This window comes from Mirounga angustirostris, unplaced genomic scaffold, assembly GCF_029215605.1.
Source record: "Mirounga angustirostris isolate CCGP_5_RB_7025 unplaced genomic scaffold, mMirAng1.0.hap1 SCAF_15, whole genome shotgun sequence".
In the NCBI taxonomy this organism is placed as follows: Eukaryota; Metazoa; Chordata; class Mammalia; order Carnivora; family Phocidae; genus Mirounga; species Mirounga angustirostris.
This window is the reverse complement of record NW_026991723.1, coordinates 57374906-57390717: the sequence shown is the minus strand read 5'-3', so window position 1 is coordinate 57390717 and position 15812 is coordinate 57374906. Positions and strand designations below refer to the sequence as shown.

General features: G+C 49.0%; 1 protein-coding gene across 3 annotated transcripts in view; it reads left to right on the top strand.

Annotated features, from left to right (window-relative positions):
- CNTFR (ciliary neurotrophic factor receptor) overlaps positions 1 to 15812 on the top strand; it is a 59837-nt gene that overhangs the window by 37677 nt on the left and 6348 nt on the right. For 2 of the 3 annotated variants that reach the window (XM_054509262.2, XM_045882567.3), the window contains one exon: positions 50 to 7744. In XM_054509262.2, the coding sequence (XP_054365237.1) occupies position 50 (1 nt within the window). In that variant the 3' untranslated portion in view covers positions 51 to 7744. Of the gene's footprint in view, positions 1 to 49; positions 15461 to 15812 lie in introns of those variants that run through there. The other variant, XM_064579814.1, reaches the window with a different exon arrangement.

Sequence of the window (15812 nt, the reverse complement as noted above, 5' to 3'; positions counted from 1 at the left end):
GACCCCCACCCGCCGTCGTCCCTTACAGCCCCCTGCCCTGTTTCCCTAGAGCCCGGCTCCCCGTGAGGACATGCCAGCGCACCTGCAGAGGACCAGGAGGCCGGAGCTGAGCCCGCAGACCCCAGTTTCTATTTTGCACACGGGCGGGAGGACCTTCTGCATTCTCTTCAAACATAATTTGTAGAGACCCCGGCAGGCCCGGGCCTGCCGCCCCCTAGCCCTGCCACACCATGCTGGCTCTCCTCCTGCCCTCAGGAGAGGAGGACCCTGCAGCTAACCCACCCACCAAAGACCCCCCACCCCCACCCTGGCCCCTCGGGCTGGACCCTCCAATGCCAGCCACTCCCAGGAGCCCTTGGGGGGGTCTGAGGGGAGCCCCTCACATCCATAATTTCTCCTGCCCCAGTCTCCTGTCTGTCCCAGGGTCTCTGTTGCCACCATCAGATTATAAGCTCCTGATGCTGGGGGGGCCCAGCCATCCCCCTCCCCCCAGCGCCCACACTTTTCACTCCCCCACCTGTCCCCATTTTGTACGGCCCTCCCCTTTCCCTGCTCCCACCCCACAGTATTTAATGCCCTGTCAGTCCCTTCTAGTCTGACTCAATGGTAACTTGCTGTATTTGAATTTTTTATAGATGTATATACAGGGGTGGGAGGGTGGGGGGTTCTCATTAAACGTCACCATTTCATGAGTCCTTGGAACAGACCCACTTTGGGAGGGTATCCTTCTTCCAAGGATCCCTCCCCTTCTAGCCCTGGAAGAGGGAAGAAATTCTAGTTGGAGAGAGACAACTCTCTCCATATAGATGGGGAGACGCAGTATAGCTCTCAGGCAGATGTGTCTGGGGGTGGGGCTGTCTGCTTCTTTGGAGGAGAAGGCTCCCTGGAGGCCAGGGGCAGAGCTGTGGGGAATGAGGGGTCCCAGTGAGGCAGGTCCCACATGGGGATGTCCAGTCAGTCCTGGAGGCTACTGAATCCTGACAGGGGTAGGCCTGTCAAGAGTCATCTCCAGAGCTGCCTTCCAGGAAAGCCTAGGCTTTACCCATAGGGGCAGAGATGCAAGAAGGTGAGGAGGCCAGACTTCATCTTTGGGGTACGGGGGGTTGTCATCCCCGTCATGCAGTTCAGACAGTTCAGGGGCTCTAGGAGGTCAGGCCTGGGGCTTAACTAGGCTACAAGGCTCAGAGTGCAGAGCGTACTGGGCCTGGGCAGGGCGGGAGGCTGCGTGAAGGAGGCCACTTGCTACATGACTAGGGATTGGGCCTGTGTTGCAGGACTGGAAATGTGAAACAAGATTTACCCCCAGGGTTAGATTACAGTCGAGACTCAGTGTGAGCAGAAGAGCAGGCTTTGGTTTTCCAGAGTACCCAGTCTTTGGTCTAGTTCTGTACCCTGCCCACACCCTTCCAGTCCTCAAACTGGGATTCCAAGGCCCCTTTGGTTTCTCCTCAGAGGAGGGGCTTGTGGCTGCCCCACGCCTGCTCAGGTCCAGCCCCCTTGTAGAAGCCCCTGCACCTCCTACCACAGTGGGGGGACACTGCAGCTCCTTAGCTGAGGGTGCCTAGGGCTGGGGCCACGTTGGCAGGTACCTCTGGCCTGGGGGAGGGAGCAAAGGATTAGACCAGAACCCCAACCTGGGGAGCCAGGCTTGGCCTTGCTCTGAGTGGCTGGGATGAGAGAGAGATGAAGTCAGAGGCACAAATACACTGACTTGCGCGAACACTCCCCACAGCAGGTGCCGAGTGCCACACCTACACTAAGCCACTCATCCCGTGATCACACACACACACACACACACACCCCAACTCAAACCTTTTCTTCAGACCAGGGTCAGAAAATGGACATTCCTTGCTGGTCTCACCAGGCCTGCCTGGGATTGTGCCCCTGGGAGGAGGGATCCATGTTGCCTCAAGCACTGATGAGTTAGGCCTGGACAGGGCTTGGGGCTGGGTGAGAGCTCAGAGGGAAGGTGGCTGGCTCTCTTCCAGGCCAGGCATTACAGGAGGAGAGGGGGTGTTCCAGGTGGGAGATCTCATGGAAAACAAAAGGCCTGATGTCAGGGTAGAGGGGCCTGTGGCTTTTCAAGCTGAGTAGCCCCAACTAGGGGAATGCATGACTCCTCATTCCAGGAAGAGGCTCCCAAGATTGGACATACGGAGAAGTGGCTGTGGACCTACCTCTGGACCCTGGACCCCTGATTTGCCTGTTTGTCTGGTTTCTGTGAGATGTGGCTTGAGCCTGAACCTGTATTCCAGGTTCAGCAGGGGTGGACAGAGCAGGCGGCACCAACTCTTGCCAAGGACATTGTATTCCTGGGGTGGGTCTGAGCCGCCCCCTTCCCTGTCTTTGTGGTAGTGGGGCTAAAGCTCAGAGGTCTCCAGCCTGTGCTGCTTTCCTGCCTCGAGAGCCTTGGTCAGCCCTGACCCACCCACCGCCCACCCAGGGCTTGGGCATCAGCAATCTGGCCTCCATTAGCAACATGGGAAAGCAATTATGTGGGGTCTGGGGAGGAGAAAGAGGGGAGGGGGCCTGCTGGTGCCTCAGAGGCCAACGGAGAGGCCTGTGGCATCTCCCTGCCCCCAACCTCAAGAGAGAGAGACCCAGCCCTGTCCTAAGTGCCAAGGTGGCTGGAGGGCCAGTGTCCTTGCCTCTGACGGGCCTGGGCCTGGGGGTGGTCGTTCCTCTTTGGGAGTCTTGGCCCTCAACCTCACAGGGGCTGCTCGCTTTGGAGGGTCTTAGAGTGCTGCCTGCTGCTGCCTCCAGGTATTGTCCCTCCGCGTCATTATTTCCCATGGTGGTTCTGGGGAGCTGGGGTAAGTATAGACATCAATTCTTAAAGCTAAATCAGATCCCAGAGAATGAAAACTGCTGAGGGGGGCTGCCAGGGGAGGCTTGGATCCCAGGCCCAATGTGTATGGTGGCTCAGCCTTTCAGCTCACTAGTTCTCTTTGCTCCCCCAAGGGGCACTGGAGATGGGGACCTTCTTATATGCCCCATTCTTATAAGGCTGACTTGTCTCTGCCCCCATCCTCTTCTCACTGAACCCATTTCCATCAGTCTCTGTCCCCTTCCTATCCCTGAACTTGTCTTTGTCCTGGTTCCTATTCTGTGTTTCTCTTATGTCTCTATCCTGTCTCCTTTCCCGTGTATGTCTCTAACTCCTGTCTCTGTCTCCATCCGTGTTTGTCTCTCTCTGTCTCCTCCCTGTCTCTCAGTCTTCCCTTTTCTGTCTTCCTCCCTGTCTCTGTGTGTCTACCCCCATCTCAGTCTCTTTGTGTCTCTCTGGCTCTTCATGGATCTCCACCCCATCTCTGTGTCTCTGTTCCTCTTTCTTGACTCTGTCAGCCCTTCGCTCTCTGCCTCCCTCTTTGTGTTCCTGCCCTGGTCCAGACCCCAGCCTGTGGCCACAGTGCCTCTTTGGCCTGAGCTGGGGCCTGTCCTGGCTTCTGCTGCCCCCTCTCGGCCACCTGCCTGCCCTTCATTCCTGCTCCAGGGCAGGCGGCTGATAGCTGACACACCCCACATCTTCCAGCAGCCAGCCAGGAGAGAGGAAGGTGATCTGGAGACAGTAGGCAGGAATCCTGGGGCAGCCTCTGGCCCTGTGACCTCCCCAGAGCCACTGGGTGAGCTCACTAACTCCCTAGACTGGACTCTGGGGAAGTTCATCTTACAGGGAAAGAATGGAGTGCTTGGGGGGCAGAAAAGATTGGGGTATAATCCTCACACCCTTCCCTCTCCTCAGAGGAGGGCAGAGAGGAAGGAGGTCTGAGGAGGGGAGTCTGATGGAGCCAGCATGAGGAGAGGCTGGAGAACTTTTCTGACAGGGGTACTCTAATGGGGAAGGGCTAACCTGAAGGTGAGTGAGCCAGTGTGAAAGGATTAGTCTGAGGGGAGGCTGGTCTGGGACATGCTACTATAGAGATCTCAGTTGGAAGGGCCAGTCTGAGAGGGGGTGATTAATCGAGAGAGCTTCTGAAGGGTCCAGTCTGAGGAAAGAGCACTTTGAAGGCACACAGGTCTGAGAACAGGATCACCAACTACTCCTAGTTTGCCTGGGACTGTCAGTTTTAGCACTGAATATCTCAAGTCCTGGGCAATTCCTCAGTCCCAGGCAAACTGGGACTCTTGGTAACCCTATTTGAGAAGGCCTTGCCTAACAGTGCTGGTCTGATGGGAAAGTCGATCTGTGGGCGAGTGGATCTGAAGGGGCCTGGTTTGACAGTGCCAGTCTGAGGGGAGAGGCTGTTTAAGGCTGGAAGCTTCTTTGGGCAGGAACCAGGCCCGTAAGGGAGTGGATAATAGGGTCCTTCCAGAAGGGCAGTGGCTACGGGAGTGGCCACCAGGGGGCAGAGCAAGCTCTCAGGAGAATCAGAGGCAAAGGCCCCAGAGGGGAGCCAGACAGTGCGGAGCTGTGTGCAAAGTGTACCTTCAGTATCATGCATCACTGGGCCATCATCTGCCAGTTTGTGGTGGTGGATACAACCACAGTTACGGTTTCGTGTGACTAGGTGACCAGGGGCACGTCTGTGGTATGTTAGCGTGTAGCTTGTGATGGTGTCTAGTGTGGCATGGCTGAGGCCTTACCTGTGGCTATAGGGAAGAGAGCAAAGGCATCCTTGGACACAAGGACAGGGAGGCAATATAAGTGGGGCAGAGAAGTTTCCTTGGGAGGGGCTGAGATGAGGAGAGGCAGGAACTAGGCTACTTGTACCTACCCTGGGGCTTTCTGTAATATTCCCTGAGAGTCCAAGAGCTAAGTGCTTTGGTCACACACAGGGGCAGCCCCCAGACCAGACTGCATGCCTAGGCCCTGCCTTCCCTACTCTCCAGCCTCTCTCCTCCTGCCCCCTTCAGCTGGCATTCCTCCAGCTAGATACCACCCCTGCCCGCCCCCGCCCCCTCCCCCATTCCCCAATCATTGTTCCTGTCTGCCCTACTTCCATGCCTTGGTTCACACACTGTGCCCTGCCTGGATGCTCTCTTGTCAAGTACTGAGGTCCCTCTGATGCTGCCGCCTTTTCGCTCCTCTACCGTGGGCTGAACACCCACTCTGTACTAAGGCCTAGTCCTATGGGCCCCTATTTCACTCCAGGGATTTGAAAGTGCTAGGGGCTGCTAGGTTCTTGCCCTAAGGAGGGGTCTGAGGGGAGAACTATGGACAAGGCAAGGGTGGGATCTCTGGGTTAGGAGGCAAAGTGAAGCCGCCTCGTAATCACTCTACTCCATCCTACCCCCGACTAACAAAAGGAACAAACGCCCAAACCAAAACAAAAATGCTGCTACAAACTCAAGTCCAACCAAACTCGCAAATTCTTTTTATAAACCTTAAAATGTGGTAGCCGAGGAAAGTAACAGATGATAATGGTGCCCCATGCCCAAAAGGAGCATTGAGAAAAGATGAGTCAAAATACCCACCATTTTCACTAACATCCTCTAATCTGAGGAACATGAATTGTTGCGTGAGTAGGTAGCCTTAGGAAAGGTCTCGGGAAAAGCCTTTGTAAGTAAAACCCCTGTGTTCCTCCGTGAGACCTCAGGAGAGGCAAGAAGAGCTGCCATGGCTTGGCAACTTCCAGAGTACAGGCGTGAGGTTGGGGGAACAAGTCTAAGTCTATAGGATGGGATATGCCCCACCTCTAAGGGTATCAGAGGAGAGACAGCGCCTTGGCCCCATCAAAGTCAGTAGGTAGCCCCAGCCAAACCACCCTCAGGGCACAGAAATGGGGTGGGTGAGTTTGAAAGCAATAGCCAGCTTTCAAACCAGAGCTCCCAGGGGTGGATAAATTGGTCCAGGTGGGAAGGGGCTCAAGGTCCCACACTCCAGAGCAAGGAGAGGTATCCTAACTGTGAGCCATGGTAGATAGTTGTAAGTGGAAAGATAATGGCATGGCCCTTAGGCGTTCGGATCACAGCCACGATATAGGTAGGAAGGAAGTAAAGAAGGAAAGTGGGAAGGGAGGGAGGGGCAGGAAAAGGAACAAGGAAGACAGGATGCAAAAAATAAAGGAAGAACCCAATCTAGAAGAAAACCAAAGGAATAAAAAATTCCTGGCAAGTTCTTCCTGTTATAGAAGGCCTTAACAATAGTATGAAATCCAGAGAACAAGAACTCAAAGACAAGATGATAAAACAACAATGAAATGAAAAGGGAGATTATAGAACTAAGGAAAAATAGTAAAGGACCAAAACAATACCATTACAGATACAACAGACTAACAGTAACAACACAGAATAGATATGGCTGAAAATCAAAGTAATTTGTAGGAAAGGCTTTGAGATCCTGAAAGTAAACATGAGAAATTTGAAGATATTAAAGCAATTAGAGTGAAGTTAATAGGACAAAGGCAAGCTACCATAAGCCTGGTTGTTGGCTGCCCTAACGTAGAGGTTCCAAAGATGGAACAGAAAAAGATACTAAGGTATGACCTACAGAAAAACTTTCCCTGAAATTAAGGAAGAACTGAATATCCAGACAGAAAATGAACAGCCTATGGCAGAAGAATGGATACAGAATAATGGACATTAAGACACTGATTTAGTTGCTAAACTCTGAAGATAAAATAATAATACTTCAGGAACCCAGGCAGAAAGAGCAAGTCATGTATGGGGACAAATTAAGGCTGATCTTAGATGTTCTCCAACATAACATTCTACAAACCAAAGTGACAAAGCAGTATCTATGAGGTTCTGAGGGTAAACAAGTATTACCCCAAAGCATAACCAACAAAGTGATTGATGTCAGTCATGACTTTGGGAATAGAGAACCCATGAGCCCTTCTGAGAAAACAAACAAAAAAACTACGCAGTGACAAAATCCAGTCAGCCAAGAGGTTAGTCAAAATAGGGAGCTGAGGAAGGGAGAGTTGTGGTAAAAGGACTGGTGGTGAACAGTAATTCCCTTTAGGTTAAGACTAAACTGGGAATTTTAGTTGCAGAACAGAATGTAAATATAAATCCTTATAAAGTTAGATAATTGGCAACATAATCTGGAGAGAAGGGGTGGAAGGGAGAGCAGAAGTACTACTCGCATTTGCCTTCATAGTTGCGAGCAACTAATGGCTTATAAAACTGACACATAATGATACAAATCCTACTCCAACTGCTTAATCAAAATTGTTTTTCTTAACTTGAGAGGGGTCTTTTAGGAATGAATATTTTTTGAGGTGAAGAAATATTTAGCTGCAGTTCAGCATTCTTTCATTTTCACTTGAGTTGCTTTCCCTCAATTAAAGTAAAAGTATGTTTTGTTTAAAAAAAATAGCTTCGGTAGTATGTCCCATTCTTGTATAATTTTTCTACCTCTCTCTTTTACATACCTTTCTCTTCGCTCTCTGCCCCCACCCCAACGCATTATGCTCACCAAATGCTAATACTGACCGTTTCTGGGTGGTGAGACTTTCAGTGATATGCTGCATTTTTCTTTGTATTTTTTTGTATGACTTATAATTTTTAAATAACAAGCATGTATATTTTTCAGTCTATTTTTTTTAAAAGATCATTTATTTTTAAGGTAAATCGATTTCTTTTGTTTTAAGGTAAATTTTTTTTTTAAGATTTTATTTATTCATCTGAGACACAGAGATACAGAGAGAGAGAGAGCATGAGCAGGGGGAGAGGCAGAGGGAGAAGCAGGCCTCCCACTGAGCCAGGAGCCCGATGTGGGACCCGCGATCCCAGGACCCTGGTATCATGACCTGAGCCGAAGGCAGATGCTTAACCATCTGAGCCACCCAGGCGCCCCACGGTAAATGTTTCTTTTGTTTTAAGGTAAATCACTTAACCTCTCTGAACTTCAGATTTCTCATCTTCAATCTGGGGACAGCAAGATTCCTATTAGAGGATGTTTTGGAGATTGTGAGATAATATGTGGTAGGCTTAATAATGGCCTCCAAATACATCCACATCCTAAGTCCCAGAGCCTGTGAGTGTGCTTATATGGCAAAGGGATTTTGCAGCTGTGATTAAATTAAGGCTCTTAAGATGGGAAGATTATCCTGGATTACCAGGTGGTTCTGATGTAATAACAACCATAGAAAAGAGGCAGGAGTTAGAGTCAAAGATGAGGTGATCAGATGATGGAATGGGAAACTGGAAGATGGAGGAGGGGTCTACAAGCCAACAAATACAGGCAGCCACTAGAAGCTGAAAAGGCAATTAATTCTTATCTCAGAGCCTCCAGAAGGAACCGGCCCTGCCCACACCTTGACTTTAGCCCAGTGAGACTGATTTCAGACCTCTGACCCTCAGACTGTAAGAGAATAAATCTGTGTTGTTCGGTGCCACTAAATTTATGGGAATTGATTAAAATAGCAACAGGAAACTAATACACCTTCCTATGCGCTGTTCCCTTGGCTTCCCCATCCATCTCTTTCATCCCCCCCAGCTGCCAATTGGTCAATATTCGATTCAAGTTTCCCTGACCTTGCCTACCTTCCACTGCTGCATCCCCCCTCATAGCACTCCCCACTCTGGGTTACGGTTGCTCATGGGTAGGTCTCCCTCCCAGGCTGGGCATAGGTGCCAACAGAGCAGGGCTCAGCGCTCTGGGCCTACCTACCCGAGCAGAGGACCCAGCTGGTAACTATTAAGCTAACAGATAAATAAATGAGGGCTAGGTGAGTAGTTGGTACCATATAACTAACCACTACTCTCTTCCCTTGGTGTTAGGATCTCTCCCTTCCCTATTACTACCTGGCTCGCTCTCCCACCAGTCTGTCCTCCACATACACATACTCTTTCAATCTCTAGAAAACCGAGCTGTGTCTTTATCTCAGACTTCCTTCTTTAGTCCTTGGTTCAAAACACACACCTGTTGTGAGTCTGTCAGCAGGTTTACTTTCATGCTTGTGTGTGTGTGTGCGTACGCATGTATGTTATGGAGACCTGTGAACCTCTTTGTGTGTATTTCCTGGATATGTGGTATGTGTGTAGTGAGTATAAGACATGCGTAACTCTGGATGTTTTCATGCGCATGCCTGTGGTCTGGGTAGGCTTGTTATTTCTGTATACATGTGTACATGTCAATACTTGTTTGTACGTATGTGTGCCTCTGCTTTGTGGGTGGTGTGTGTGTATTAGTGTGTCTGATTTCTGCCCCCAAGGGATTTGATGGCCGGAGGCAGGAGTTGGTGTACAGGGATAATTTATTGAGATGTTAATGGAGTTTTGTTCCAGTACATTGTTCCCTTTCTGGGCTCAGGCAGAAGGCTGGGCCTTTTTTCTCCCTGTCTCTTGGGGTGAGCATCGCAGGTCCAAGGCTGAGTCAACTTCAGGCTTCTTCCTGACTCTAGCCTTCTGGAAACTTAAGCTTCTTCAGGGAATTATGCTAAGGAGAGGGGGCAAAGTAATCCAGAGAGTACCCTCAAATGAAGAGGGGATCTCTTCATTTGTTGCTTTCCCTCAATTAAATTCATGTGTTTGCGTGAGCAGGTGGGACACACAAACACTCCCTAACAGTGCCCTACGAGTGGGGGCAGGGTGAGCTTGGGAAGGCAGGACCCTGGATATTGAGCTCCCAAACTGGACATCTCAGCAGAGACCATGTGAATCACAACATAAAACACCCAGGCTCAGGTCCCCAGGACCCCTTTGCAAGTTGGGGAGGAAGGGTGAGGAGTTTCTCCCAAGATGACCTTACTACTAGCTCCAGAAGCAAAGACCTAGGAAAGGAGTTATATTTAGTTTTGCTTTGTTTTACCATTGTAACCATTTCTAAGTGTATGGTTTTGTGGTATTAATTATGTATACATATTTTTAAGACCTATCCATTTACTTTAGAGAGAGAGCACGGCCATGTGAGCAGGGGTGGGGGGGAACAGAGGGAGAGGGAGAGAGAGAATCTTCAAGCAGACTCTCTGCTGAGCTCAGAGCCCAATGTGGGGCTCAACCCCAGGACCCCGCGATGATGACCTGAGCCGAAATCAAGAGTCAGACGCTCAACTGACTGAGCCACCCAGGTGCCCCTGAGGTATTAATTATCTTGTTATATATTGTTGTGTAACCATAGATTTCATTTTTTTTTTTTTAAGATTTCATTTATTTGAGAGGAAGCCTCAGAGAGCATGTGGCAGAGGGAGAGGGGCAGAGGGAGAGGGAGAAGCAGGCTGCCTGCCGAGCAAGAAGCCTGATGTGGGGCTCAGTCCCGGGACCCTGGGATCATGACCTGAGCCAAAAGCAGATGCATAACTGACTGAGCCACCCAGGAGACCCTAGATTTCATTTTTATAAATTAGAGAAACATTACCAATTTAACACACCTGAACACACCAACCTCTGGGCTCAGTGTCCCAGGAAAAACACATACCAGTTGTGGGGGGACTATGAAGAGGCAGAAGACACACCTTACCCCTGGGGGGTGGGGAAGGGCAGGGGCAGGATGGGAGGGAAGGGCAGGAATGGTGAGGACCCTCCTACGGTCGGTAGTGGGCCAGGTGAGAGCTGCGGCTGCAGAGGACTGGGGGCTGAGGTTCGGGGGCTTCTACTGAGAGTCAGAGGGCCCTGGGAGCTGGGGAGACTTGGTCAGATTTGTGTTTGGGAAAGACCGCTCTAGGGCCATGTCTGGAGACGGTCTGGAGGCCGTGCAGAGGAGAGCAAGGAGGGAAGAGAACGCAGAAGCGGCAGTAGCTGGGAGGTGCTTTGAATGAATGACGCAGAAGGCCTGAGAGCAGGTAAGAGAAGAACCAGGGCCAGGTCAGTGAGCACAGAGTCACCAAATCTTGATGAATGTGGGGTGAAGAGGGAAGGGAGAGGGAAGAGCCTTGCATGATGCTGTCGACTGGGAGACGGTAGCACTGTTTGTTGAACTAGTTAGCACAGAGGGAGGACAGGCTTTGGGGAAGTTGATAATAATCATGGCTCCCACACGCAAGCACTTGCCTGTGATCACACAGCAAGTAAGGGGAACATGGGCTCAGATTAGACCTGTCAAGTGTTGGGACTTCTTAGTAGAAGGCCTTAGGTCAGTAGTTAAGAGAACGTATTTGGGTCAGACAAACCTGGGCTCCTGTTGACCTTGGACAAGGTGGTTAATCTCTCTACAGCTCAGTTTCCTTAAGTGGAAAATGAGAAAGGCTTGTACCTCATAGGGTCGTTGTAAGGATTTAATGAGATGATGTATGTAAAGAAATTAGCACAGTTCCTGCCATGTTGTAAACACTCCATAAATCTTAGCTCTTAATAACAACAGCAGCAGCAGCAACAAACACCGGTCTGGGACTTGGGGGTGAGGTCTGGGTCAGCATTAAGGCATCGTCAGCATAAAATGGGCACAGAAGCCATAACGCAGAGGAGGACCTCACTTGAGGAGAGGAGAGGAGAAGAGAGCGGGTGCAGAGAGCACAGCCCAACGGAAAGGAGGGGCCAGGGAGGTAAGGGAGACAGACAGAATGCTGGAGTTGAGGGCAATGCAGCAAATCAGGGTTTAAATCCAGACTCTATCACAGCTGCTCTGGGGCCTAAGGAAAACCTCTTGATGACCTTCAGTCCCAGTTCCTTCATCTGTTCCATGGGCCTGTCTTGCATGCAGGTGAGGGATATCTATGATGAATGTAAAGCTCTGACAGAGTCTAGGCGCTTGATTAACAGTAGTTGTTTTAGGGGCACCTGGGTGGCTCAGTTGGTTAAGTGTCCGACTCTTGCTTTTGGGCTGTGAGATCCAGCGAGCTTCCTGTGGGCTCTGCGCCGGGCATGGAGCCTGCATGAGATTCTCTCTCCCTCTCCCTCTGCCCGTCCCCTCCCCCCTCTCCCTCTCTAAAAAATAAACAAAGAAAACAAGAGTTGTTTTAGGAGGAGGAATAAATGTTCCCAGAGAGGGTGGCTTCATGAAAGACAATGAAAGATGGAGTTTCAAAAAGGGATCAACAACCTCACTGCTGCCGAGAAGTCAAAAAGATAAGGACTAACAGATATTCATTGGATGTGACAAGGAGGTGAAAGTGACCTTGGTGAGCCAGCTCCAGGGATGATGAGAGCAGAAGGTGGGGGCAGCGGCTGGGGAGTGATGGGAGGTAGGGAAGTGGATCTGAGAAAGCAGGTGGCAGCTTGGCAGGGACGCTGAGGAGTGAGTGGGTGGATGGGTAAAGGTAGGAATAGGCATGGTTTCAAGATAAGGAAATCAGAGCAAAGTCATGGCAAGGCTGCCTATCCCAGAGTATGACTGCTTTATGCTCACCCTACCCCCACCCGCTGAGGACTGGCTCCAGCCTTGGGATCCTTTGCCCTTCACACAAGTCCTCTCTGTCTGGGCACAGAACACAGTGCAATCCCAGGGCCCTGGGTGTGTCCTGGGGCCCAACCTGGGTCACCCAATGCTGAGGTCAGTCACCTCCTATCTCTGCCCTACTTGCTAGTATGGCCTAGGAAAAGTTGAAGTGGTTCATACCTTCTGCCAGGTTTTAACTTCTGTCCCTGTCCCTGCCTGCCTGGATCTGCACAGCCCAAGGGAGATGGACAGTATTAATAAAAATAGCTATCAATTATATTCTTTTTTTAAAAAAGATTTTATTTATTTATTTGAGAGAGAGCATAAGCAGGGGGAGGGTCAGAGGGAGAGGGAGAAGCAGACGCCCCACTAAGTAGGGAGCCTGACACCACGGGGCTCCATCCCAGGACCCTAAGATCATGACCTGAGCCGAAGGCAGCTGCTTAACCGACTGAGCCACCCAGGCGCCCTAGCTATCAATTACATTCTTTCTTCAGGTTCTTTCCCACCAGTAGTTAAACATGCCCATGTAAGAAACACATAAGAAATTTCTAGGGGACACCTGGGTGGCTCAGTCAGTTAACCGGCTGCCTTTGGCTCAGGTCCTGATCCCAGGATCCTGGGATCGGTCCTGAGTTAGGCTCCTTGCTCAGCGGGGAGCCTGCTTCTCCCTCTGCCTGCAGCTCCCCCTGCTTGAGCCCTCTCTCTCTGACAAATAAATAAATAAAATCTTTATTAAAAAAAAGAAATTTCTAGAAATTGAATATAAAGTTCCTCTGGTTCCACATCTTTCTATATCTATTCTCCTTCCCCCCAATTTTTAACAATAATCATCTTGAGTCATCTATATTGTATCAGCTTCTTACTCATCAAACCACTCCAGATCTGGTGGCTCCCACATACCCCATCTCCATTTCCCATTGTCCATTGCCCACTGGAACAACTTATTGCCAAGATAATCAACAACCTCCTTTCTTTTGAGTCCACTGGTTCCCTTTTCTATAACTACTAGACCTCTCTTTGACATTCTGGATTGCTGACCCCTCCCTCTTTCTTGAACCTCTGTCCCTTCTTGGCTTCTCTGAAACTATGTTCCTTCCTGGTTTTCCTTCTACCTCTGTGACAGCTACTTCCTTATTTATTTTGCAGATTTATCTTTTCTCCTGCATCCATTAATGTTAGTATGGTGGACTCCTTTATGTTTTGTTTGGATGGCCCTCCCTTCTGGTGGGAACTGCCTTTCACTCATATGGTTATCATGGGAGCCAGCATATTATGACCTCCCTACCCTGCCATGGATCACTAATACAGGGAATGGCATCTGACCAAAGCCAGGCTGATAAGAGCAAGTCCCTGGGAATTTTGAAGCTGAAACTGAAAGAGATGAGCCAACATCTTGCTGGGTATACCTGGATTTAAGCTGTAAAGCTGAGAATTGTCAGAAACTGGGTTTTTTATTGTATGGGCTAGAGAAGCATAGGAAGCTTGTCTGGAGAGAAAAAAGGAGAGGAGACAGGGTGGGGACAACAAGCAGGGCTTCCCAATTTCTCGGACTCTCCCTGTGTACCACCGTCCTGATTGCTAGGACCTCTCAGTTTCCTCACCATCAACATTGGACAAGAGCCAAGAACTCAGCTTCTGCAATTCAGCATGATGCAGGATGATCTAGCTTCTAGCAGTTTGAGGTCAAGGCTGAAACACACTTCCTTATCCAAGCAAAATACTTACTCTGTTGGCCCCTAACTGCTTGCAGACCACCCATTTTGGATGTTCCTACCCTGTCAGGCAAATATGATGGTGCTTCTCATTGTAAAGTGAGTTGACTGGAATGCAAGTGAGGGAAGGGCATCATTCCAGGGCAGGTTGAAGAAGAAAGGCTTCTAGCCCTGTCACTCCAGCCTAAGATTTCCCATGAAGCCAGAAGGCATAGTTAGAGGGATTGAAAGTGCCCCTTTTAGCATTATGAAAAACATAGTCCTAAAAAAGAGAAATTGCTCCAAGAGCTTGCACAGCTCCTGCATTTTTGTGGCAAACCTGAGGATTCAGAGAGCATGGTTCTACAAATTTCTAGTATTGATTATGGTAGTAGAAATATGTTGTATTCATAGATGTCCTTCACCTTTTAAATAGTTTTCCTATATGGGAAAAGTCACATTTTAAAATCCAGTCTCCTTAGTACAGTAGTCAGAACTAAAATTTGCAACATCCTATGCAGCTTGTTTATAGACATTGCTACTTGGCCCCATGTGAGGCTTTGATTTGGAAGTGAGCTATAATACGAGTGAGTAAATATCACTAAAGTTCAATATTTCTGGTTCTCCTTTCCTTCTGAGCACCAGGAGGGTTGCCCTTCTTTGTTGATGTTAGGTATGGCCATGAGATTTGTTTTGATCAATGCAATGTGAGCAGGAGCCAATGTACATTTTCCCTCACTCTCTTTACCACAGCAAACGCTGAAGGTTCCAATCAAGAAAGTGGCATAGGGATGCCTGGCTGGCTCAGTCCGTAGAGCATGCGACTCTTGATCTTGGGGTTGTAGGTTCAAGCCCCACACGTGGGTTGTAGAGAGTAGTTTAAAAAATCCTTTAAAAAGAAAGAAAGAAAGAACAAAGAAAAAAAGGAGAAAGAAAGAGAGAGAGAAAGAAAGCAAGAAAGGAAAGAAAGGCATCATCCTAAGATGGTGAAACCTCCATCATCACTGTGATCCTGAGTGGTCACAGTGAGCAGACTCCTCCTCCCCACTTCACCCATGCCAGAACTGTAGCATGAGCAAGAAATCCATCTTTGTAAGATCTGGGGTTGTTCATAACCGTTGTTACCTGCCTGACTCTGACTGATACAGGAAGGAAGCGGGTTGGACAAAAGGCTTCAATTTCTGCTATTGCTGGTAGTATAAGTGTCCCCTTTCGGGGGGTGGTAGTGGCAACAGGGGTGGTTTCCCAGGGGTTGCAATGTTGAGTTCTTACCGCAGAAATGCTACAGAGCTTGTAAAGCTGGCAGGCAGAGTAAACTCTTGGTACTTAGTATTTGGAGGGGCAATGGCTGCAGTGTCCTCAGCAGGTTGTGTGGTATGGTTTGAGTGTTGTTTCTAGAAACTGAGCCTCAAATTCATTTCCCCAGTCCTCCTAACATTTCTGAGCTAAATAGTATCTTTTAACAAATCCCTTTTATGTTTTAATTATCCAGGGTGGATTCTATTATTTGTGAAAAAGAACTCTGATGAAATTACTATATTTAATAAATCTCATGTTCCATCCGTTACTTGAGGCAAGTTATTTTATGAACTACAGTTGACCCTCAACACAGGTTTGAACTGCATGGGTCCACTTATATGCGGATTTTTTTTATAGTACTGTAAATGTATTTTTCTTATGATTTTCTTAGTAACATTTTATTTCTCTGGCTTTATTATAAGAATACATTATATAATACATATACAAAATATGTGTTAATCAACTGTTTGTTATCGGTAAGGCTTCTGGTCAACAGTAGACTATGAGTAGTTAAGTTCTGAAGGAGTCAAAAGTTATACATGGAGAGCACGTGGCTGGCTCAGTGGGGAATGCATGTGACTCTTGATCTCAGAGTCGTGAGTTCAAGCCCCACATTGGGT